The sequence below is a fragment of the Leptodactylus fuscus genome, chromosome 5 (assembly GCF_031893055.1).
Source record: "Leptodactylus fuscus isolate aLepFus1 chromosome 5, aLepFus1.hap2, whole genome shotgun sequence".
Lineage (NCBI taxonomy): Eukaryota > Metazoa > Chordata > Amphibia > Anura > Leptodactylidae > Leptodactylus > Leptodactylus fuscus.
The window spans coordinates 88,450,066-88,474,161 of NC_134269.1; the positions used below are offsets into that span (position 1 = coordinate 88,450,066).

Sequence of the window (24,096 nt, forward strand, 5' to 3'; positions counted from 1 at the left end):
GACGTTACAAGGCTTACAAGTGTAACAGCGATTTTCCAGATTTACAAGAAATGTAACTATGTTTGTTTTTTTGTTTGTTTTACACGCTTTTTTTTTTTTTTTAAACTTTTTTACATTTGTGCTGTAAGCACACTAGAACCAGCGATCAGAGAGGATCACTGGTTCTATACTAACTATAGACTTGCAATACACGTGTATTGCAGTCTATAGAGGAAGCTAGCTATGCAGATGCATAGACTAGCTTTCTCTCATCCCAGCATCCAAGGGGTTAACCCTCCCCCCCATTGGAGCTCGCTCCGATGGGGGGAGGGATTAAGGAGCATCGTGTAGATGTAAATTACAGCTAGCACAGACTCCTTATGCAGCCGGCAGCATGCTTTATGGCCGGCCAAACCCCTAGGGTGCCATGATCACTATGGATCATGGCACCTTAAGGGTTAAACAGGGGGGGGGGGGGGGGGGTCGGTGCAATCACTGTCCCTGCTGCTACAGGGAAAGCCTGGCTGTCAGATACAGCCGGCCTCCCGTGGAGATCGCACGGGCTCTGCTTCTGAACCCGTGCGATCTCCATCACGTACAGGTATGTGGGAATGCGGGAACTAACCACATTCCCTGACGTACATTGTACGTGATTTAGCGTTAAGGGGTTAAAGCCAAGACTCTTAGAGTTAGAGCCATTTAACCCCTTTTCGTTCTGTGCTTTACTATTATGTTGCACTGAGCATATAGTTGAGAAGCTGTGCCTGCAGCATTATTTATGGTACTTGGCTGCGTTACAGAGCCAAGGCCTGGGACTGGCCGCTATAGTTGGTAGATACTAGTGCATCTCAATAAATTAGAATATCATAATTTTTTTTTTTTTTTTTTTTTTAGTAATTCAATTGAAAAAGTGAAATACAAATATTACAAATAGTTGATGATTATGCCAAAAGTCATTCTCAGAAAAGTGGAATATTATATAAGGCCAACCATAAAAAAAAATATTTAACACAGAAATGTTGACCAAATGAAAAGTCTGTCTAGTAAATTCACTCAATGCTTGGTCAGAGTTCCTTTTGCATGACTGACGGCATCAATGCAGCAATGTGGCATAGAGGGATCAGCCTGTGGCACTGCAGAGGTGTTATGGAAGCTCAGGTTGCTTTGATAGGAGCCTTCAACTCGTCTGCATTGTTGGTTCTGGTCTCTCATCTTCCTCTTGATGATACCCTATAGATTCTCTATGGGGTTAGGGTCATGCGAGTTTGCTGGCCAATCAAGCGCAGTGATACTGTGGTTATTAAATCAGATCTTAGTACTTTTGGCAGTATGGACAGGTGCCAGGTCCTGTTGGAAAATGAAAACTCCATCTCCAAAAAGCTTGTGGGCAGAGGGAAGCATGAAGTGCTCTAGAATTTCCTGGTAGATGGCTGCGCTGACTTTGGTCTTTATAAAACAGAGTGGACCTACACCAGCAGATAACATGGCTCCCGAAACCATCAGTGATTGTGGAAACGTCACACTAGACCTCAAGCAGCTTGGATTGTGTACAGACTCTCCACTCTTCCTCCAGACTCTGGGACTTTGATTTCCAAATGAAATGCAAAATTTACTTTCATTTGAAAACACCTTTTACCACTGAGCAACAGTCCATAACTTTTTGATGATATTCTAATTTATTGAGATGCCCGAGCACTCTACCTCAGGCGGATTAGCCTCCCTGGAGCAACGGGCTCCTAACAGCCTATGTATACTACACATAGGGAAACTTTGTGCGATGTGTTGCAATACTATGGTTAAAGTCCCATTGTGGAACAGTAAAAAGTAAAAAAAAAAAATATGTACATGTATTATTTGTATAAAAAATAGACAAGTAGTAAAAAAAAACACTTTTACATTTAAAAAAACACATAGCATAAACAAAAAATAAACAAACATGTTGTTATGTATCCCATGTGAGTATAAGCTCCTATTCCAAAATAGGGTTATTTATACCGAAAGTTTGACACCCATAAACCATATCTTTAGATCACAGAGTATTATGATTGGAGTCTCAGGGAAAGGGAATAAACATAACACTGGGGAACAGAAATTTCGGTGACTTAAATCTGTGACTTGTTTTCAACTCACTTTTGACCTCTGGATCCAAAAATAATCGCAGTTTTTGTCTATCATGTCAATTTTTTAAGCTACAGGATACCTATGATCTATGTTTGATTCCGCGGAGAGTGGTCACATTCTCATAAGGTGTAGAGAAAAAATTTGACGTGGTAGAAGAAAACTAACTACAGTTTTGAAACCAACATGCCAAATTTTCTATAAAACAGCTCAAAAATCAAACTCAACAGAAATTGTGTTACAAATTGTTCCCCAGTAAAACAGTGTTACTCACCTGTCCTGGCTTCATTGCCCGTTTTCCGGCATTAACATGTCTTAGGGAAGTCATGTATGACTCTGGCGAAACATCATGTGTCTCCCGCTGGCATTATTTTGCGTAATTATGCCAAAGTGACCACTGAGGCCCAATCACAGGGTTCAGCGGTCTCTGACATCATATATGACCAGAATATTTGCACCGAGTCCAGGAAAGTTGAGTAACACCGTTTATTATTTTTGATAATAAGAACCCTGGTTCTTCTGTCCGCTTGAGAAGTCGGACATCATCACTTGCAGACAGGGAAGGACGGGCACGGAGTGCAAAAGAACGCACCCGATGCCCATTGAAATAAATGACAGGTGTCACGGACACAGGTAGTGTCCGCTCCTAATGTCCGTGACAGATTTTGAGCGGACACTAGGAGCGGACACTACTTGTCGGACACCGACGGTAATGTGAACGCTCCCTTACCAGCATGTCTAGTGGTCTGGTTTCATTCATTCGAGAAGATGGATTGCAAAATATGATAAATTATCTATATTACACTTTTATGGTTGATTTTTGGGACCTCATTTAGCTACAGGTGTAGTAAAGCAATATTGGTGCCACATAGTGCAAGTATCTGCTATATCCGTACATTCAGAATCCTATTGATATTAAAATTGTTCCAGTGCTTTTATAACATCTTGATTTCTGAAGCTATAGATCATGGGATTCAACATTGGTATTATCACTGTATAGAACACTGACATGATCCAGTCCTGATCCACCGCATAGGCAGAATTTGGTCGTAAGTACGTAAAGAAGACAGGGCAGTAGAATAAGGCTACGCAAGTAAAGTGGGAGACACAAGTGGAAAGTGACTTGCTACTACCTCTAGAAGAACCAATCTTAAATATGGCAGATAAAATGTAGACATATGATGTCACTATACATAGAAAGGAGCCTACTTCAATAGAACCAGCCACGACAAATAAGAACACTTGGTTAAGAGTGGTATCTTTACATGACAGTTTTAAGATGGGATTAATATCACAATAGAAATGGTTGATCTGATTAGAATGACAGAACGGTAGGCTGAATGCAGCACATGTATGAATTAATGAATTAATACATCCTGCTATGTATACTGAGCAAACAAGACGAATGTACGTCATCTTGCTCATAATGACTGTATAATACAGGGGTTTACATATAGCTGCATATCGGTCGTAGGCCATCAGAGCAAGGATCATCCCTTCAGAGCTTACCAGGTCAATGAACAGGAACATTTGTGTTGCACAAGCCATAATAGAAATTGTCTTAGTTACAGAGAAGATATTGACCATAATGTTGGGTGTAATAGTTGATGAATAAAGAACATCTACTAAGGATAAGTTCATAAGGAAGAAATACATTGGGGTTTGCAAGCTTGGAGTTATTCTAGTCAGTACAATGATCATAAGATTACCCAGCACAGTCACCATATAGACTAATAGGCAGAGCAAGAAGAGAGGCAGACGAAGGTTTGGGTCAGAAGAGAGACCGGAGAGGACAAATTCAGTCACAAGGGTTTCATTCATTTTTGATTCAATAAAAATTCATTGTTTCATCTTATTGTATAGGCTTAGAACCGCAGTATAATATGCAGCAGCACACAACCTTCATTGCAGATAAAAGCATTGGAAATTGGTTATTCCCACTACTCTAATAAAGCATTTGCTTTTCACCTCTAGAGATATACAAGCTAATAGGAGCATGGTTCCCTGGAGATGTATTATTCTAGATAATCCCATAATATATAATTTGTGATTATTTGTTATTCTAAAAATCTATAGAGAAATAGACTTAATTTATTGCATCACAGTCAGCTTCAGGTTAGCAGGCAACATAATGATAAGCCTTTCATGTCTTTCACTTCCAACTTTTGACATGCACTTCCATGATAACTTGTCGAATCTATGCTGATATTTAAGTTGGGGGCCTTCATACCACATTCAATTGTTGCTATTGGCATATAGTGCCAGGTTCTGAGTGTGAATTCCTAAAATATATTGGGGCCTTCATACCACCCTCAATTGTTGCTATTGGCATATAGTGCCAGGTGCTGACTGTTAATTCCCCAAATAATTTGGGGATACATACACCCTACATCTCAGGCTCCTGCCATATTCACCCAGGTTGTCATTGTCAATTCCCTAAAAAAATTGGGGCCATCATACCACCCTCATTTGTTGCTATTGGCATATAGTGCCAGGTTCTGAGTGTTAATTCCTAAAATATATTGGGGCCTTCATGATGTAATTAGGATGCCAGTGCCTCAAGTGGCACTATAGAGGGCGCTGATTGAGAATGTGCAAGTCTAACTTCCATGATGTAATTAGGAAGACAGAGTCTCAGTCAAACACACCTATACGCTCCCTTTAACATCATGCCGACCTTCTAAGAGGCCTTTGTTTGCAATGATGTTGGGATTATACCAGATACAGTCTTCTCAGCCAAGGACAGCCGTTTCGATGTATTTGCATCTCATCAGCTTGGCCTCTTAGAAGGTCGGAAGGGAGCGCCCTCTATAGGTGTGTTTGACTGAGGCTCTGTCTTCCTAATTACGTCATGGAACTTAGACTTGCACATTCTCAGTCAGCGTCCTCTATTGGTGTGCACACTTGAGGCACTGACATCCTAATTACATCATGGAAGTCAGATTTGCATATTCTTTCCATGTTCCTTTGCAGTGGAGCGCTCATGGCTTGATATGCAAGTTAGTCATACATGTTGTTTGCACAAAAACACAACTCACAGAAGTTCTTTTAAGCACCAACAATGAGTAATAGGGATGTACTCCTGTGGCCAAATCATAGATAATCTGGTTCAGATTATGCCAATGGAAATGAAAATCCAAATTTGTGACTGGAATTAGTAGTGAGAACAGTAGAAACAGTCAACAAAAAGTGAACAGGTTTTTAACACAGAATAATGCTGCAGGACAAGAGCATCGATCTTTATAGTCATCTCAAGCATCACCTAGAATGAGGTGTCAGGTTTACGGGACTCTGTGGTTTTTACCCTTTATAACAACACTAAACCTAGAAATGAATGCTAAAACTAAACTAGAAATATAGTTGCAGCATTTTCTGAATGATCTTGATACAATCTTTAAGAGATGGAGTAGAAGGAAGAAAAAGGTTTATTCAGCGGGAGTGTGTAAAGAAGTAACACTTCCAGCCAGAAAGTAGGTCAGAGCGATATAGACACTAGGTACAGTGCTCTAACAGACTAATATGTCAAGAAATGAGTGGATGCAAGGAACAGGTTCGCTGTAAATTCCAAAAAAGAGGGGAATGCTCCATCAATCAGCAGGGCCTCATACGGCATACAGCCGATGGGGTAAGTTGTGTGGCATGGTAGTATGTTTTGATGTCTGGGAGGCCTATGCCACCAAAAGTCTTGGGTTTAACCAGAGTACGGAACATCACTCTAGGGCGGGAGTCCTTCCAGACATAGTGGTAGAAAGGCATACACAGTGTGGTAAAGAACGTGTGAGGCAGTGGGATTGGTAAAGTTTGAAATAAGTATAGAATTTTTGGAAGAATCATCATCTTCAACAGCTTAGATCTATGTGCTAGTGCTGGGACTAGAGTAAAGCGACAGTATGTTCTGTCCATACAGCCAACGGCTGGAGGATTCGTTATGTTTATATTTGCCTTCCCTGCATGGGACAAAGTCAGCCTGGTTTGGGTTGATCAATGTAGGTGAAAAGGTTTTAAAGCGGTTAGCCACTAGTTTGGCATAAAACTTAATATCTGCAGAGAGATGGGGTGGTAGTTGCCACATTGGGTGGGATCCTTGACTTCTTTCTGGATAATAGAAATATGGGCCTCCGGGGCTTGGGGTGGAAAACAGTGAGTGTCATCTACAGAATTGCACACTCTCAAAAAACATTGAAGCAAGATAGTACTTAATTATTTATAATAGGTGGCCTGGAGACCATTGGGATCATGGGATTTGCCAGACAGGGTGTCAGAGAGAGCCATCTGCAATTCCAGTAGGATAAAGGCATTAATATTCTGTTATTGCTGGGGACTTAGTGACGGACGAGTAAGGGAATGAAAGAAAATCTGTATATTAGTTTGGTCATGTAGGGCATCAGGAATCTGCTTATGCCTCAAGTTATACAACAACTGGTAGAAGGCGCAAAACTCGTCAGCTACAGCTGAAGTATCATAAAATCTATCTTCTGATTGAGAGGCTCTCTCAGTCATAAAACTTTGGTGTCGGTTTTTTGGTTAAATATGCATAAGTTTTCCGCCTTTGTTACCGTGCATATAGTGCTTTTGTGAGGATGTGAGGTAGGCTTTTTCTTCTTTCAGGTTTAAACAATCTTTAAAGGGATCCTATCTTTCACACCCTTTTTTTCTAACACGTCAGAATAGCCTTAAGAAAGGCTATTTGTTTCCTACCTTTCGTTGTGTTCTCTGCACTGCCGCTCACCTAAAATCCCGTTTTTTGTTGGCATGTTAATGAGTTCTTTGCAGCACTGGGGGCGGGCCCCAGTGTTCAAACAGTACTGGGGCAGCCCCAATGCTGCGAGAGAACTCTCCAGCGCCGCCTCCATGTTCGTCTGGAACGAGGTCTTCACCACGTCTTCTTCCAGCTGTGTCTTCTAACTTATAGGCCCAGGGCCAGCCAACTGCGCATGCCTGTTTTGCCAACTATTTTAAGGGGTCGGGTACGGCTTTAAAGAAGGCAACTCCGGATGCTTTACTAATTTTATTATATGAAGAATCAGTGACATAAAATAACAGAAGATAGTGTGATATTGCGTACACTTTTGTATAATACAAGTTACAAAGATTAATATACAAGGATTAAGATACAGAATCAACACCAAGAGTTTACATCATTATCTGCCTGGAAAAGAAAATCATCAAGCGTGGAGGCGACCGGCGAAGGCAGAGAATTATCTCCATAGCTTACATTACACATCTATATACAGGTTAAAGCTTCACCAGGAATTATAAGCATCATCTATCCGGCATCAGCTGGGAGAAGCGGGCCAGCGAAGATAGAGAGTTCCTGGGATCCACACTGCGCCATGGGCGTCCCCTTAGCACGCAGGTCCAGACACTTCTAACTTCACAGCAAACTTTCTCAGCTTATATCTTCTTGAAAACAAATGCCTGCGTAGCCCAGTGCTACGCAAACTAACAGATCAGTATTTTTCCAGTATAAGGGTGCATTCACACTGAGTAAACGCTAGCTTATTTTGTAAAGTAAAATTACACTTGTAAATTTTGCTATCCCATTGACTTCAATGACATTTTACAGGCGTATTTTTACAGGCGTATTTTTTACAGGCGTATTTTTACACTTGTAAAAAAATATCATTGAAGTCAATGGGATAGCAAAATTTACAAGTGTAATTTTACTCTACAAAATAAGCTAGCGTTTACTCAGTGTGAATGCACCCTAAGGCCTCCCCCCTCTGAATGGCCAGTTCTTCAGAGGTTAACCTGACACTGGGAAAATCCTTCATCGGATGTTGAATGCTCCTGGTGCTAAGCAAACCTGCATTCCCATCAACCAGTGTTATATGGTACAGCAGTCTCATAACAATATTCTGTGAGAAGCATTGATAAGAGAGCTATGCATAAATATGCAGCGTCTCTCACTAAACATTACCAAGTCTACAGAACTTACAGGCTAACTGTTACCATCTAATATTCTTAAAGGGATACGGTCAATATGGATTCCGGATGGTCAATTAATACCTTAGCACTACAATGCCCCCCGGCCACGAGAAAATGAGCGCTTACAATACTATGTAAGTGGCCATTTTTCCTGTGGCCACGAGCATATGAGCAAAGGCCTTAGTTGGAGCAGTGCAGGAACCACCTGGACAAAAAATAAGGTCTGACAAATGTAGTGCAGGGTCTTATGGAGGCACTCTTGTGGGAAAAGATGAGGACTGTTGTAGTGATGGCAGTGATTTTCAGTGGCTAGGATGTTGTATACCATGGAGCACAGAAGACATATCCACCCTCAATAATGGTAAATCCACTCCTCCAATTGTCACTTTTTGTAATAGCAGATTTTGAATTTACTGCTGAAATAAATATTACTGACACATAACTCCAGTTCCTTATACGTATTTTAACTCTTTAATAGGGTTGAGTGATCGTGTTCAGAAAAGATCGGATTCCAATCGGCGATCGAGAAAATTTCACGATCGCCATTGGAATTCTGAACATGATCTTTTTATGTGGGATCGAGATTGGTGATTTTTCCCACAATGCATTGCTTAGCCTTCACACTGAGTATACGATGTATATTCAGTGTGAAGGCTCTGCTGCAGTTCCATAGGAATGAATGGAAGCAGCCGACACACAGCCTTAACCCCCTGCGCGCCGGCTGCCTCCATTCATTCGAATGGAAGGCTAAACTAAATCTCTAGCAGCTACTTACCTCTAGAGATGGCTGCTCCAGTGCCCTCCTTCTTCTTGCCTCGCTGCCCCGCCTCCCAGGTTAGTGTTTAAAGCGCTAGGTAGGCGGGGCTTGTGGCTTAGAGTGTGGGCGGGTACAGGGCGGGGAGATGTGATGTCTCCCCTCCCAGTACCCGCCCACACTCTCCTAACCTGGCAGGGAGGGGGCAGCAAAGGAAGAAAAGCAGCGTGGAGCAGCAGCGAGGTGAAGAATGAAGGCACGGGGCACAGGACCAGCCATCTCTGGAGGTAAGTGGACACCAGGGGGTAGGATTTGTCAGCAGCGGTATTAATAAGCTCCCAGTCTCACTTGAGTAGCAAACAATGTGCGTTTATTTGCACAACAAACAGCTTATAACTTATAGTTGAATCCAGTTCTGTGAAGAGAGACTGCAGAAGTCCCTGCAGCCATGACATGTGGATGGAGAGAGAGAGAGAGAGAGAGAGAGAGAGAGAGAGAGAGAGAGGCAGGAAGAAGGGGTAGAACATCCTATCTGTGAGTGTCTTTTTTTTCAGCAGAACTTTGTTAACAACTTAACAATATGAACACAAACAGAATGTCTCATCATATAATACAGCAGTAGTAGTTGTTGCCTTACATATATATGCATTATTCCAACACCCCCACTCAACAACTACTTATTCTGTTAGTCCCATCATGGTCCTCAGTTCTTGGAACCTAGCTCTGATTTTCTCACTGCATGCAAGTTTAATGCATCCTTGGTTGTCCTGTATAGAAGAGCCCCTACTGCCTGTTGATATTTCCTCATTAGCAGCATTACTCCACTTTGTTCGTTCATGAGCAGGTAGTCCTTGCATTTCAGCCCATGACTGTGGTTCTGGCCCAGGTAGTTCCTTGGCAATATAGGATAGGCGTTTGGCTGGTATACCTTTATTTGGTCTTGATGATCTCCTAACTTCAGGTTCATCTGTACTTTCTGTTGTTCCTTCACTGTTTGAAGAGTCTAACCAAACTTCAACATCCTCCTTTTTGCTGTCTTCTGACTGTGGTAGTTGCTGCTTCATCTGGACTATTAGCATGATGTCCCAAACTTGGGCAACACAAAGTTTTCATCAATCACCACATCTCTGCTTATTGTGACCTTGTTTGTCTCTGGGTGTAGAATTCTATAACCTTTCTGGGTTTGGCTGTAGCCCACTAGGATACCTTCCTTAGCATGAGATTCCCACTTAGTTCGTTTTCCTTTGGGAACATGTACAAATACTTTACTTCCAAATATTCTTATGTGTTGTATTTTTGGCTTTCTGCCGTTCCGTAGTTCAAATGGAGTATTCTCTGTAGCTTTGCTTGGTAGTCTGTTCTGAAGATAACAGGCTGTCATGATGGCTTCACCCCAGTATGTTGTGGGCAAGTTTGCATCAAATAACATACTTTTTGTACTTTCAGAGTGTCCTGTTCTTTCTCTCGGCCACACCATTTTGCTCAGGGTTGTATGGTACAGTGGTTTGAAAGATAATTCCATTTTTCCTTAAAATACTGTGATTCATTGCTTGTATATTCAGTCCCGTTATCTGCACGTAGGATTTTTGGCATTCTCCCAAATTTATTGTATACTTCAGCTAGATATGTTTCAAGCTTCTCTGGGACTTCATCCTTGCTGTGAAGCAGATAGACAACTGTGTATCTTGAATGATCATCAATGAATGTGAGAAAATATCTCTTCTTTCCAGGAGTCTGAGTATTCATTGGACTACAAACATCTGTGTGCATTAAATCTATTGGCTTTTCTGTTCTTGTGGTACTTTTCTTAGGAAAGGCCTTTCTGGACATTTTCCCTTTAATGCAGCTAACACACTTCATTGTCTGGTTACATAGATTAATGCTGATACCTTCAGCTAGCTGTTCTTGAACTAACTTTTTTATTGCTTGTGGGTCTCTATGTGCAAGACGCCTGTGCCACACATGGATACAGTTCTTGTGCTGCTCTTGTTTAACACTGTACACACACTCTTTACAATTCAGCTGATACAGTTCATTTTTGATTTTCCCTTTTGCTAGTACACGACCCTGCTTTGAGATGATACAGCTATCATGTTTAAAAGAAACTTCATTTCCCTGTTTTGTGAGTTTCTTCACAGATAATAAATTACCTTCCAGATTAGGCACATACAGCATGTCCTTTACTGAGATCTTTCTGCTTTAAGTTGGAGAGATTTGACAATCAAGGTAACCATCTCCTTTGCCTTCTGAATTCATGTGCTGACCATTAGCCATAATCACTTTATCTGACTTACTTTGGTCAAGCTTAGAAAAGAAGTCTCTGTTATTGGTCATGTGACTAGTTGCTCCAGAGTCTATATACCACACGTGGTTTGATGTATATGTACCGACACTAAATACAGTTTCAGTATTCTCAGAAACATTTTGCACACCTTTAGCGGTTTTAACTCTTTGATGACTGCTCTGCTTTTTCATTCTAGCTTTCCAAACTCTGCAGTCTTTCTTTAAATGTCCTGGCTTTTTACATACAAAACATTCACGTGTTTCTTTCAGGTGGTTTCTACTGTCATATTGATCATGTGCCTTTAAGACAGATTCTGTGTTATGCGACTTGCTGCTTGCACTCTCTGTCTTGCGCTTGTATTCATCTACTAACTTTTCTCTGACATACTCCAATGTGAGCTCATCATCTGGGCGCACATCTAATGCAGTTACAAGTGTGTCATAACTTTCTGGCAGACCGCTGAGAAGTAATGCGGCTACATGGAAATCCTTCAGATTCTCCCCAATGCCTCGCAGGCGCTCTACAGTCTCTAGAGTGTTCCTTATATAGTCCTGTATATCCTGACCATCATGTAGCCTAAACTGGTACAGTTTCCTCATTAGATAGATCTTATTGCTTAGATTAATCCTCTCATGTACCTTTTGCAGTTGCTCCCACATGTCTTTTGAAGTTTCACATTTACATACATGCACAATCTGATTATCATCTATGCTGAGTGATATGGTACTCTGTGCTTTCTGATCCATTTCTGCCCAGTCTTGTGGAACCAGATCAGGTTTAGGCTCCTGTGTATATTTCCACATACCTTCTCTTATCAGCAGCATCTTTATCTTGAATTTCCAAGATTGATAGTTCTGGTTAGTCAGGCTTGGCACTGTGAACTTCATTGCGTTACTGTTAGACGCCATCTCTTCTTAGATTCACTTTGCTGTTTCCTTCTTTGTGCTCGCTCTGAATCTGTGAGAGTCTAGGATTCTGGGCGAGCTGTGAGAGTCTAGGTGCTGGGCCCATAACCTGTCAGCAGCGGTATTAATAAGCTCCCAGTCTCACTTGAGTAGCAAACAATGTGCATTTATTTAGCACAACAAACAGCTTATAACTTATAGTAGAGTCCAGTTCTGTGAAGAGAGACTGCAGCAGCCTGTGCAGCCATGACATGTGGCTGGAGAGAGACAGACACAGGAAGAAGGGGAGGAACATCCTATCTGTGAGTGTCTTTTTTTTTTCAGCAGAACTTTGTTAACAACTTAACAATATGAACACAGACAGAATGTCTCATCATATAATACAGCAGTAGTAGTTGTTGCCTTACATATAAACAAATATGAATTATTCCAACAGGATTGCTTTTAAAATCCGATCTCCGATTAAAAAAAAAAATCCCATTGACTTGCATTGGGATTGGAATTAGGATCGAGATCGGGTTCGAATGAAAAATGATCGGCAATCGGATTTTAAAATCGATCCTGAAAAGTCAAGATCAGCTCAACCCTACTCTTTAACTGTCTCACATTTTAGCTTTACACCGTTAACATTTTATCCCTCTCCGTTTTTCTATGTTCATAACTTTTTACATTTTATTTCAGCTTAGCTTTACAAGACCTTGTATTTTATGGGTACATAACACTTTTTGATCAGTTTGTATTACTTTTTGAAAAGTGACGTGATCATAAAACATCAATTCTGGCACCTGAATTTTATTGTCTAAGGGGCCGTTCACATGGAGTAACCTGCCGTGCATTCAGGTACGTATACACGTGTCAGAGCGCGGCACTTCAAAACAGATCCCATTCATTTCAATGTGCGCATACACATTGATATCAATGGGTTAAAAAGTCTCCCATTGATTTCAATGTGTATCGCGTGTATGCTGCACACATTGAAATGAATGGCATCTGTTTTGAAGTGCCGCGCTCTGACATGTGTATATGTGAATGTGTGGCGCGTTACTCTGTGTGAACGGCCCCTAAGATGTTTATCATGTAGAATAAATAACATTCTAATTTTATTTTAAGGGTTGTTATGAATGTGGTGGTACCAACTGTGTGGTTTTTTGTTTTGCTTTCCCCCTATCAATATGTCTTTGGAGTATGGGAAGCGCAGTGATACTGTGGTTATTAAATCAGGTCTTGGTACTTTTGGCAATGTGGACAGGTGCCGAGTCCTGTTGGAAAATGAAAATCCCATCTCCAAAAAGCTTGTGGCATAGGGAAGCATGAAGTGCTATAGAATTTCCTGGTAGATGGCTGCGCTGACTTTGGTCTTGATAAAACACAGTGGACCTACACCAGCAGATAACATGGCTCCCGAAACCATCACTGATTGTGGAAACGTCACACTAGACCTCAAGCAGCTTGGATTGTGTACAGACTCTCCACTCTTCCTCCAGACTCTGGGACTTTGATTTCCAAATGAAATGCAAAATTTACTTTCATTTGAAAACACATTTTACCACTGAGCAACAGTCCATAACTTTTTGATGATATTCTAATTTATTGAGATGCCCGAGCACTCTACCTCAGGCGGATTAGCCTCCCTGGAGCAACGGGCTCCTAACAGCCTATGTATACTACACATAGGGAAACTTTGTGCGATGTGTTGCAATACTATGGTTAAAGTCCCATTGTGGAACAGTAAAAAGTTAAAATATATATATATATATATATATATATATATATATATATATATATATGTATTATATGTATAAAAAATAAACAAGTAGTAAAAGAAAACACTTTTACATTTAAAAAACACATAACATAAACAAAAAATAAACAGGTGTAGTAAAGCAATATTGGTGTCACAGTGCAAGTATCTGCTATATCCGTACATTCAGAATCCTATTGATATTAAATTGTTCCAGTGCTTTTATAACATCTTGATTTCTGAAGCTATAGATCATGGGATTCAACATTGGTATTATCACTGTATAGAACACCGACATGATCCAGTCCTGATCCACCGCATAGGCAGAATTTGGTCGTAAGTACATGAAGAAGATTGGGCAGTAGAATAAGGCTACGCAAGTAAAGTGGGAGACACAAGTGGAAAGTGACTTGCTACTACCTCTAGAAGAACCAATTTTAAATATCGCAGATAAAATGTAGACATATGATGTCACTATACATAGAAAGGAGCCTACTTCAATAGAACCCGCCACGACAAATAAGAACACTTGGTTAAGAGAGGTATCTTTACATGACAGTTTTAAGATGGGATTAATATCACAATAGAAATGGTTGATCTGATTAGAATGACAGAACGGTAGGCTGAATGCAGCACATGTATGAATTAATGAATTAATACATCCTGCTATGTATACTGAGCAAACAAGCCGCATGCATGTCATCTTGCTCATAATGACTGTATAATACAGGGGTTTACATATAGCTGCATATCGATCGTAGGCCATCAGAGCAAGGATCATCCCTTCAGTGCTACCCAGGTCAATGAAAAGGAACATTTGTGTTGCACAAGCTACAATAGAAATTGTCTTGATTTCAGAGAAGATATTGATAATGATGTTGGGTGTAATAGTTGATGAATAAAGGACATCTACTAAAGATAAGTTCATAAGGAAGAAATACATTGGAGTTTTTAAGCCTGGAGTTATTCTAGTCAGTACAATGATCATAAGATTACCCAGCACAGTCACCATATAGACTAATAGGCAGAGCAAGAAGAGAGGCAGACGAAGGTTTGGGTTGGAGGAGAGACCAGAGAGGACAAATTCTGTCACAACTGTTTCATTCATTTTTTCTCCCAAAAATTCATTGTTTCTTCTTATTGTATAGGTTCAGTATTGCAGTATAATATGAAAGTGAACGATCCTTCTGCAGATGAAGCATTGTAAATTGGTTACTCCCACTACTCTAATAAAGCATTTGCTTTTCACCTCTAGATATACAAGCTAATAGGAGCATGGTTCCCTGGAGATGTATTATTTCAGATAATCCCAGAACATATAATTTATGATTATTTGTTATCTTACAAATCTATAGAGACTAAATTTATTGCATCAGAGTCAGCTTCAGGTAGCAGGCATAGAAGAAACTACAGGGTCCAGCAAATAAGGGGATTCATTTCCAGTCATCTTTATTCAGGGGTCAGTAGTAGAAGACTAGCTTAAAAAATAAATGTGGTTCAGTGGTTGACCAAAGAAAAAAGACAAATCAGAAGGAAAGCAACATAATGATAAACCTTTCATATCTTTCAATTGCAATTTTGACATGCACCTACATGGTAACTTGTCGAATCTATGCTGATATGTAAGTTAGTCATGCATGTCATTTGTACAAAAACCAACCCACAGCAGTTCTCCAACTTTTAAGTGCCAACAATGAGTAATAGGGATGTACTCCTGTGGCCAAATCATAGATAATCTGCTTCTAAACTAAACAAAAAGAACTGACTTGCAAATGATTATGCCAATGGAAATGAAAATCCAAATTTGTGACTGGTATTAGTAGTGAACTCAATAGAAACAGTCAAAAAGAATCAATCTAAAACCCTCACCTATCTGTCGCTACTGCTACTTCTACTACAGTTACTTCTGGCAAAATTACTTTAAAGGGATTCTATCCTTCGTAAAATGCATTTTTAGCTAAACATATGCCTGAATAGTCTTTAAAAAGGCTATTCAGGTTCTGCCTCTAGTACTGCAACTGACCCTACAGTTTCTTTTAAAAATGAAAAAAATTGTGTATGTAAATCAGCCCCACGGAGCACCCTGGGCGTTCCCCAGGGCCCCCGAGTCCCTCTCCCCCCTGTGTCATATCTCTGAAAACGCCCCTCCACTGCTTGTGCTCCATATATCCTCCTCCTCTGGACATTCTGTACCACCCTGTCTTCTCCATTCTCGCTCTGGCTGTTGAAATCAGCAACTCGTCCATAGAGGCGTCTACACATTGGCGAGTACTGGCTGCTCACCATCAGAGCAACGCCGGGAATTGCAGTTATCACTGCAGCCTTTTTGTTTTCTTTATCCGTACTGTTAGGTTGTTAGAGACAGTGCTTTACTCCTCATGAACCCTGAAACTTTGGGGGAAACGCGTAGAAATATGAGATTTAGCATGAGTAACATTAGCTGTGTCGGCCACGATTTATAATTATATATGTGCAGCTGACAAACGGGGGTTCCTTCTAAGGTCTCAGTATAAAGTATGACTTAGCCTCATTACTGATTGATTGATACATACAGATAGGCATTTTATCACCAAATGGGGCTTTGATACTGAGAGACCTCTGGGATGTGATACCGTATATTTGACACTGAGCTAGGGTGTAAGAATCACACACTATAGCGAGTTGTACGTTAGGGATACTGATTACCTATTAGATTGGCTAGATTCAGTTGAAACAATTGTAACGGATTGTGCAGTGAATCAACATAGACTGACAGTGTTGATGGCTACACTGAATCAATCTTATACAGGTGCTAATCTATAGATTTAGGTTGAATTCAGTGGATGGGATATGTGCTGTGATTCATTTACAATACTCAGAGGGGAGGTGGTCATCTTTTTACTCCATCTGAGGATCTGTATATTGTTTAGTGAACATTCAGCACACCCCAACCTACTTTACTTCATTGTGAGACACCAGTAATTTTTATTACATTTTTTTATTTTTAATCAATTCAAATAAAAGTTATATTTTATCTAGTTAGTTACACCGTTGTCTGGAATGCTCTTTAATATAAACAGTAGTAGACCTCTGTAGCGTAGTGCCTGTTATGTATTAAAAGCTGTGGAAGAAACCTTGAAAATACTCCTTGTTGGATTTGTGTGCACTCCACCCCAAATCCTCCCCACCTGACTGGTCCAGTACCAGAGGGCTGTACATTCATTTTAAACCAGAAGTGAATCTCAAAAGATATAAAATGTTTCAAGGGAGCCACATGAATGAAAATACTGAGGCTGAATCTGCATTGAGTGAATGAGGCATTTTATTGTCTTTTCTGCAGTAAAAACTACAATGAACAAATAACAATAAACATTACTTTGCAATAATTTATTAAACTAAAAAATTCACAGATCTGCCATTCCCTTCCAGGGGTGGTGGAACATGATGTGCTGGATGCGGCTACAGTTGACTCCCTGGGCCGCCTATGCCTTTCGTTTTTAGTTACTGAAACACCAATTCATTTCAGCTTTATACCATTATTGGCCACATGGGAATAACAAAGCCATGTGACCCGTAATGATCACGTAATGATATGCAGTTGACATCATTGGCCATTTTACGTGTTCGCACAAGTACATCCAAATGTAACATATTTTTCATCCATTTTCCATCCTTTCTTGTGTTTTATTGTTTGTTTGTCTTTCGTGTTTAACTGACTGATATAAAAATGTATGAACTGCCTTGGTCTTTTTTTTTTTTTTTTTACTCAACCCACTCCATTCCAAATCCATTTTTAGGGTGCATTCACACTACGTAACGCCAGCGTGTATCAGAGCCGTACACGCCGGCGTTACAGCAGGGCACAGCACTTCTTTCATTCTGTATTCTGCTCCTGAAAAATGAAAGCTACTTGAGGATTGGTTGCTATGGGCAACTAAAAATAAAATAAAATAAGTTTGATTTCAGACAGGTTTAGAAAATTTGTCCCAAAAACTTGTATTAGGTCCGTTTGATCATGAAAAAGGCCAAAAATGTGACATGTCCTATTTTTAACAGAATGATGTCATTCATGGTTTTAAAAAAACAACAAAAAAAAACAAAGCAGATAAGTGAATATATCCATTGACTTCCATTGTTTAGAAAAAAAAAATGTTTTAACCCCTTCCCAACATCTGCTGTACTATTACAACGAAAGTTGGAACTTAATTATGGTAGTCGATTAAGAGCTGAGTAACCACCATAACCACCGGATCTTTCCTGTATTATACAACAAAGACCCAGCACTAATGTCTGCAATCAGTGCCAACACTGATCACGATCATATACCCCTTCTCGACATCCGCCGTAATAGTACGGCACTGCTGGGAAGGACTTCCCGCAAACCGCCATAGTACTACAGCGGCTGCATGGTGCGCACACAGAAACTGTGTGCACATCATGCCCTGCGAGTGTCGGCTGTAACATACGGCTGACAATGCCCTGTAACACCTGCGGTTGGAACCGGATCCGATCGCGGGTGTTAACCCCTGAGATGCCGGCGGTCAACATGATCGCCGGCATCTCCAGGGTTTCACGACATACTGCCGCCGGTTTCGGGGGGTGCCAGTGTTGGTAGTGGGCAGTACGGGGTCTGATCAGTGACCCCGGGTCTGCCCCATCACTTACCCCCTTCACGTACCTGGTTGATCCTGCCGTAAAGGAAGCTGTCAGCCTGTGCGTCCACACAGGCTGACAGCTTCCTATACTCTGCAATACATGTGTAACACGTTTATTGCAGCTACATCTAGTGAAGCAGTGATCAGCAGATCACTGCTTCAATCCCCTATGGGGACAGAAAGAAAAAGTTATAAAAAAGTAAAAATAAAAAAGTTTAAATAAGTTTAAAATAAATTAGAACTAAATAAAGCCCCAAAAATCCAATTTTCCCATATAAAATGTTTCTTTATGTAAAATAAAGAAAAATAGAAAAAAACATTACATATTTGGTATCACTGCATCCGTAATAACCTGAACAATAAAATTAAAACATTATTTAACCCGAACAGCGAACGTCATAAAAGAAAACGCACAAAATAATGATTATTCACCACCTTTCCCTTACAAAATGTTCAATAAAAAGTAATCAAATGGTCAGATGAAAACCAAAATGGTACCAATAAAAAGCAGAGGTCATCTCGCAAAAAATAAGCCCTCAAGCAGCTCTGTCTACCGAAAATGTTATGCCTTTTAGAAGATGGCGATGCAAAAATAATAGATTTTTTTCCCCTAAATTGAATATTATTCTGCACAAATAGCAACGCAATAAAAAATAATACATATGAGGTATCGCCGTAATCATAATGAACCGCACAATAAAGGTAACATGTTACTTATGCTGTACGCTGCACGGGAAAAAAAAATGCTAAAAGCAATGCCAGAATTGATGTTTCCTTTTATATCCCACCCAGAAAGAGTTAATAAAATGTAGTCAATAAGTTACAGGCACCCCAAAATGGTGGCATTGAAAAGTACATCTAATACCACAAACACCAGTCCTAATATGGCCACATTGCCAGAAAATAAAAATAAAAATCTAGCTTGTACAATGTGAAGACAAAAAACCCTAAAATTCGCCAAATCATTAGGATGTAAGTGGCTGCGACTAGAAGGAAATGTATAAGCTGTGCGAGCGTTTTCAGGTGACACCACATATTTAGAGCTTATTACAGAGAATACACCAGCGCTGATCCCCCAGAATACTCCTCTTCCCTGTCCGTGTCATAGGAGCTAGTGGGAAAATAGAATGGGATTTGGTGTACTCAATTTACTCCGCACAGCTTAAATATTCACTTCTGGGTTACTAATGCTCACTACATCACTTGATAAATTCTTTGAGGGGTGCAGTTTTCAAAATGGGGTCACTTTCTAGAGGTTTCCACTGTTTTGACTCCTCAAGGGCTTTGTAAATGCGACATGGTGCCTGAAACTGATCACAGCCAGATCTGCCCTCTAAAAGCTCTTTGGCGCGCCTTCCCTTCTGCGTCTCGCGGTGCGTCCATATATTAGTTTACACCCACAAGTGGGGTACTATGGTAGTCGGGAGAACTTGCATAACAAATTGTGGGATGTGTTTTCTCCTTTAACCCCTTGTGAATGTGCAAATTCTAGAGCTAAACGAAAATAGTGAAATAAAATCAAATTTGAAAATTTCACCTCCATTTTGTCTTAATTCTTGTTAAGCACTTATAGGGTTAAAATACTAGGTATATGTTGTTTTGGCTTATTTAAGGGGTGCAGTTTTGAAAATGGGGTGATTTATGGGGGGCTTTAATACAAAGGTCTTTCAAAACCCCTTCATAACTGGATTAGTCCCTTAAAAAATGGGTTTTAGAAATTTCTTGAAAATTTTGAATATTGTTGTTTCACTTGTAAATCTCATAATGTCCGTAAAAAATAAAAGGGTGACTAAAGTTTGATGCCGACATAAAGCAGAGATCTGGGACATGAGATTTATGATATAATTTTGGCAGTCTGACTATCTGTATGCAATGCACATCATTTCAAACTTTACAAAATGCATATTTTTCAAAATTTCCAACAAATTTTCTATTTTTTTCATAATTAAACACAAAACACATCAACCAAAATTTACCACTAACATGAAATACAATGTGTTACAAAAAAAAGAATCTCAAAATCACTTTGGTAAATTAAAGCGTTCCAAAGTTATTGCCACATAAAGTGACATGTCAGTTTTGAAAAATCGAGCTTGGTCAGGAAGTCAAAAAGTGCCATTGGCGGGAAGGGGTTAAGGCCCCAACGCCTCGGTCAAAATTGAACAAAGGACCATTTTTGTGGAAGCACATGAGCACCACCATCTTTGTGTAAATCACCAGCACTCATAACAAGATTCGGTGCCGGAGATAAGTTGATATGACAGCCCAGAGCCTATTGAAGGCTACTAGGTTTGTCTCACATTAAAGGGGTATTCCCACCTCACATACTCATCAGTCATTACTGCTGTAAAATCTTCTTTCTTCCTGGTTTCTTGCATCATTTGGTGGGCGGGGTTTCACATGCAACCTGCTGTTTGGCTCCGCCCCAAATTTGTGTGTAGCTCCGTCCACCCATATTGGACTATGAAGTACAGGCAGCAGCAACTCCATTCTGTGTTACATACAGAGACTGCCTGTCTCTGCCATAATGAACACAATTGAATTAGCTAGCCTGATAACTGGGAGAACAGAAGAAATGAAAGCAGCTCCTCTCCCCTATCTGATAGCAGGAAGCTAGGTCACGTGGTGTAGACACAGGAATAGCTAGATACACAGGCTCGCTCCCCTGCACTTAGCACCTCCTCCCTCCCCCCTGAGAGCAGCAGATACATCACTTGACTCATGAGCAGGTAAGTCAGGGCTGTGGCCACAAAGAATTGAATATAGTAAGATAGTGGACAAACAAAGCAGTTTTGCTGAAGAAGTGTATTTAGGAAAAGTCTTACATCCACATTAACAAGCAGTATAGATAGGATCCTTGTGATGGGACAACCCCTTTAACTTGTATAACAGGTTGCTCTATGCTGATAATTTGGAATGGGGTCTAATAAATACAGTAAAAAAATATAGAAAAAACCCCATAGCAAATTAAAAATTCAAATCACTATCTTATTTACAGAACTTATTTACAGATAGCACACAATGCTTGTTCATGTGCTGAATGTGTCAGATTTCTTTTACATTTATTTATATATTTGCTTTTCTAACTATACTTCACAATGACTCTTGGTTTATTAAAAAAAAACAAAAAAAAAAAAACAGCATGTGGTTACTAACCCCTTCCCAACAACTACTCTAGTATTTCAGCCCATATTGGGACTTTACAGGTCAATTCACATGGAGGAAAATGGTGAGGAATTTGGTGTGGAATTTCAGTGCTGAAATAAAGCTTCCCACTGACTTCAATGGATTCCTTTTCAAAGAACCTATTTAAAGTCAATGGGAGGCTTTTTTTCAGTGCTGAAATTCCACACCAAATTCCTCACCATTTTCCTCCATGTGAATGGACCTTAAACTTGGTAGCTTTTCAGGAGCTGAGCATCTGCCATAGCTGTTGGGTTTTTACTGATTACAGGCATTAACCCTACAGATGCTCCTTTCCCTACCGGTATATCATATAAAAAAAACTAAAGTAAAACACATACACATTTGTTATCCCCACATGTGAAAATGCCCAAAATACAAACTACAATTGCTAATGAGAAAAAAAATCAAAAGAGGCAAACCTCTATTTTTTTGCCATTTTCTTCCCATAAAATATGAATATAAAGCAGAGCACTTGATGGTGCAAAAAAAAACAAAAAAAAAAAAAACAACACAAAATTTTTTAAAACAGCCCAGAGATACAGGTGTCAGATTATGGCAACTGAAATAGTTTTTTTTTTTCTTCGAAGAAAAATAAAAGTTACTTTTTAATCACTTCACCTGGTCGACGCTGGATCTTTCTGTCTTTATCAGCTTGTGGCATGCCCTTCCCATAAGAAACCAAGTACTGCTTATGAAATTACAATGTAAAAACAAAAACATTGCTATTACAATGTTTCTGCAGCAGAGGAACTTACAGAAGGACTACAAAGCCATTAAACAGATAGAGGCAGGTTGTGCAGCGATAGGGAAGAGCCGCAGCTACATTAGGAATACAATTAGAAAGTCACTTTATCCAGTTACATAGGGTGTACATAGCTAATACCAGCCCTTCTTATGTGATTGGTAACTAGAGTAAGCGCATTAAAGTGTGGTATCATATGGAAGTCTGAAGCTGAGGCCCCACATTGCGGAAACACAGCTTCTTTTATTGCAGAGTTGCAGATTGTTGCTTTTTTTTTTAGCCAAACCTAGGAGTGACGACAAAGGGAATGGGAAATCTGCTCAATCCACTCCTGACTTTGACTCAAAAAAAATGCAACAAAATCTGCAACATAAAAAGTTACGTTTCTGTAACTTGGGACCTTAGCCTAAATGTATCTATTCAGTAGATAGGATTATTCCAGTAAAGGCTCATTTTTTTTAAATTATTAACACATCCTCACCACTGATTTCGGTATGCCAAACAACTAGGTTCCATCTATATCGGTATACAGATAACGCTATTGATATTAAATTGTACTACTGCTTTCTTAACATCTTGATTTCTTAAGCTATAGATCATGGGATTCAACATTGGTATTATGACTGTATAGAACACCGACATGATCCAGTCCTGATCCACCGCATAGGCAGAATTTGGACGTAAGTACATGAAGAAAACTGGGCAGTAGAATAAGGTTACACAAGTAAAGTGAGAGGCACAAGTGGAAAGTGTCTTCGTCCTACCTCTAGAAGACCCAATTCTAAATATAGTGAATAAAATGTAGGTATAGGATATCACCACACAACAAAAACACCCCACTTCAAAAGGACCAGCCACCACAAACATGAGCATCTCATTGATATAGGTATCTTTACATGACAGCTTTAAGAGGGGATTCATGTCACAATAGAAATGGTTGATCTTGTTAGACCCGCAGAACGGGAGGCTAAATGCAGCACTGGTGTGAATTAATGAATTAATACAACATGTTATATATACTGAGCATATAAGTTGAATGCATGTAACCTTCTTCATAATGATTGTATAGTACAGAGGTTTACATATAGCTACATAGCGGTCATATGCCATAACAGCAAGTAACATCCCTTCTGAGCTTGCCAGGTCAATGAAGAGGAACAGTTGAATTGCACAAGCAATGATGGAGATTGTCTTCTTTTCAGAGAAGAGGTTGACAATGACGTTGGGTGTAATACTTGATGAGTACAAAAGGTCAATAAAAGATAAGTTCATAAGGAACAAGTACATTGGTGTTTGCAAGCTTGGAGTTATTCTAGTCAACACAATGATCATAATATTACCCAGCACCGTCACCATATAGACTAATAGGCAGAGCAAGAAGAGAGGCAGCTGAAGGTTTGGGTCAGAGGAGAGACCAGAGAGGACAAATTCAGTCACAAATGTTTTATTCCTCATGTTATTGTAGAGGTTCAGTATGGCAATTTAATAATAATATAAACTGAAGCAAACGTTTAAGTACAGAAAACAGTGGCACACCAGCTTCAGTGCAGATGACAGCACAGTATATTGTCTACCATCACAGCTCTTATACACCATGTTTTGGATCTCTAGAGGTGTGCAATGTAGCAGCATGGCTCCACAAGGATTTATCATTACTAATTGCCCCAAAATGTATTACTAATGATTGTTGCTGAATGTATTTATGCTAAAAATGTATTGCATTTATTGCATCAGATACAACTTTACAGCTAGGGCTAAAACTGCGACTTTTTGTAGCGCTACCAACCAATTAACTATTGAGCTATAGCTGTAGTCCAATTTATAC

General features: G+C 39.9%; 3 protein-coding genes across 3 annotated transcripts; all 3 read right to left on the reverse strand.

The window, feature by feature from the left end:
- Positions 1 to 3,012: 3,012 nt before the first annotated feature.
- LOC142204522 (olfactory receptor 5F1-like) lies at positions 3,013 to 3,918 on the reverse strand. Its single transcript, XM_075275839.1, has one exon. It carries the CDS (start codon positions 3,916 to 3,918, stop codon positions 3,013 to 3,015), a length of 906 nt encoding a protein of 301 aa, XP_075131940.1.
- A 9,963-nt stretch (positions 3,919 to 13,881) lies between these two features.
- LOC142204523 (olfactory receptor 5F1-like) lies at positions 13,882 to 22,190 on the reverse strand. The gene is made up of 2 exons (XM_075275840.1): positions 22,132 to 22,190; positions 13,882 to 14,845 (listed from the first exon to the last, which is right to left on the reverse strand). The coding sequence occupies exons 1-2, from the start codon at positions 22,188 to 22,190 to the stop codon at positions 13,882 to 13,884; spliced, it is 1,023 nt and encodes a 340-aa protein (XP_075131941.1).
- A 597-nt stretch (positions 22,191 to 22,787) lies between these two features.
- On the reverse strand, positions 22,788 to 23,726 carry LOC142204524 (olfactory receptor 5AR1-like). The gene has a single exon (XM_075275841.1). The coding sequence runs from the start codon at positions 23,724 to 23,726 to the stop codon at positions 22,788 to 22,790; it is 939 nt and encodes a 312-aa protein (XP_075131942.1).
- Between the last annotated feature and the right edge of the window lie 370 nt (positions 23,727 to 24,096).

What these genes read in the sequence shown, in the direction of transcription:
- LOC142204522 (XM_075275839.1), bottom strand. Translation starts at nt 3,918, where the DNA reads ATGAATGAAACCCTTGTGACTGAATTTGTCCTCTCCGGTCTCTCTTCT.
- LOC142204523 (XM_075275840.1), bottom strand. Translation starts at nt 22,190, where the DNA reads ATGCCACAAGCTGATAAAGACAGAAAGATCCAGCGTCGACCAGGTGAA. An exon ending in CCAGGTGAAGTGATTAAAAA is followed by an intron (nt 14,846 to 22,131) that starts GTAACTTTTATT and finishes CTATACAATAAG; the next exon opens with AAGAAACAATGAATTTTTGG.
- LOC142204524 (XM_075275841.1), bottom strand. Translation starts at nt 23,726, where the DNA reads ATGAGGAATAAAACATTTGTGACTGAATTTGTCCTCTCTGGTCTCTCC.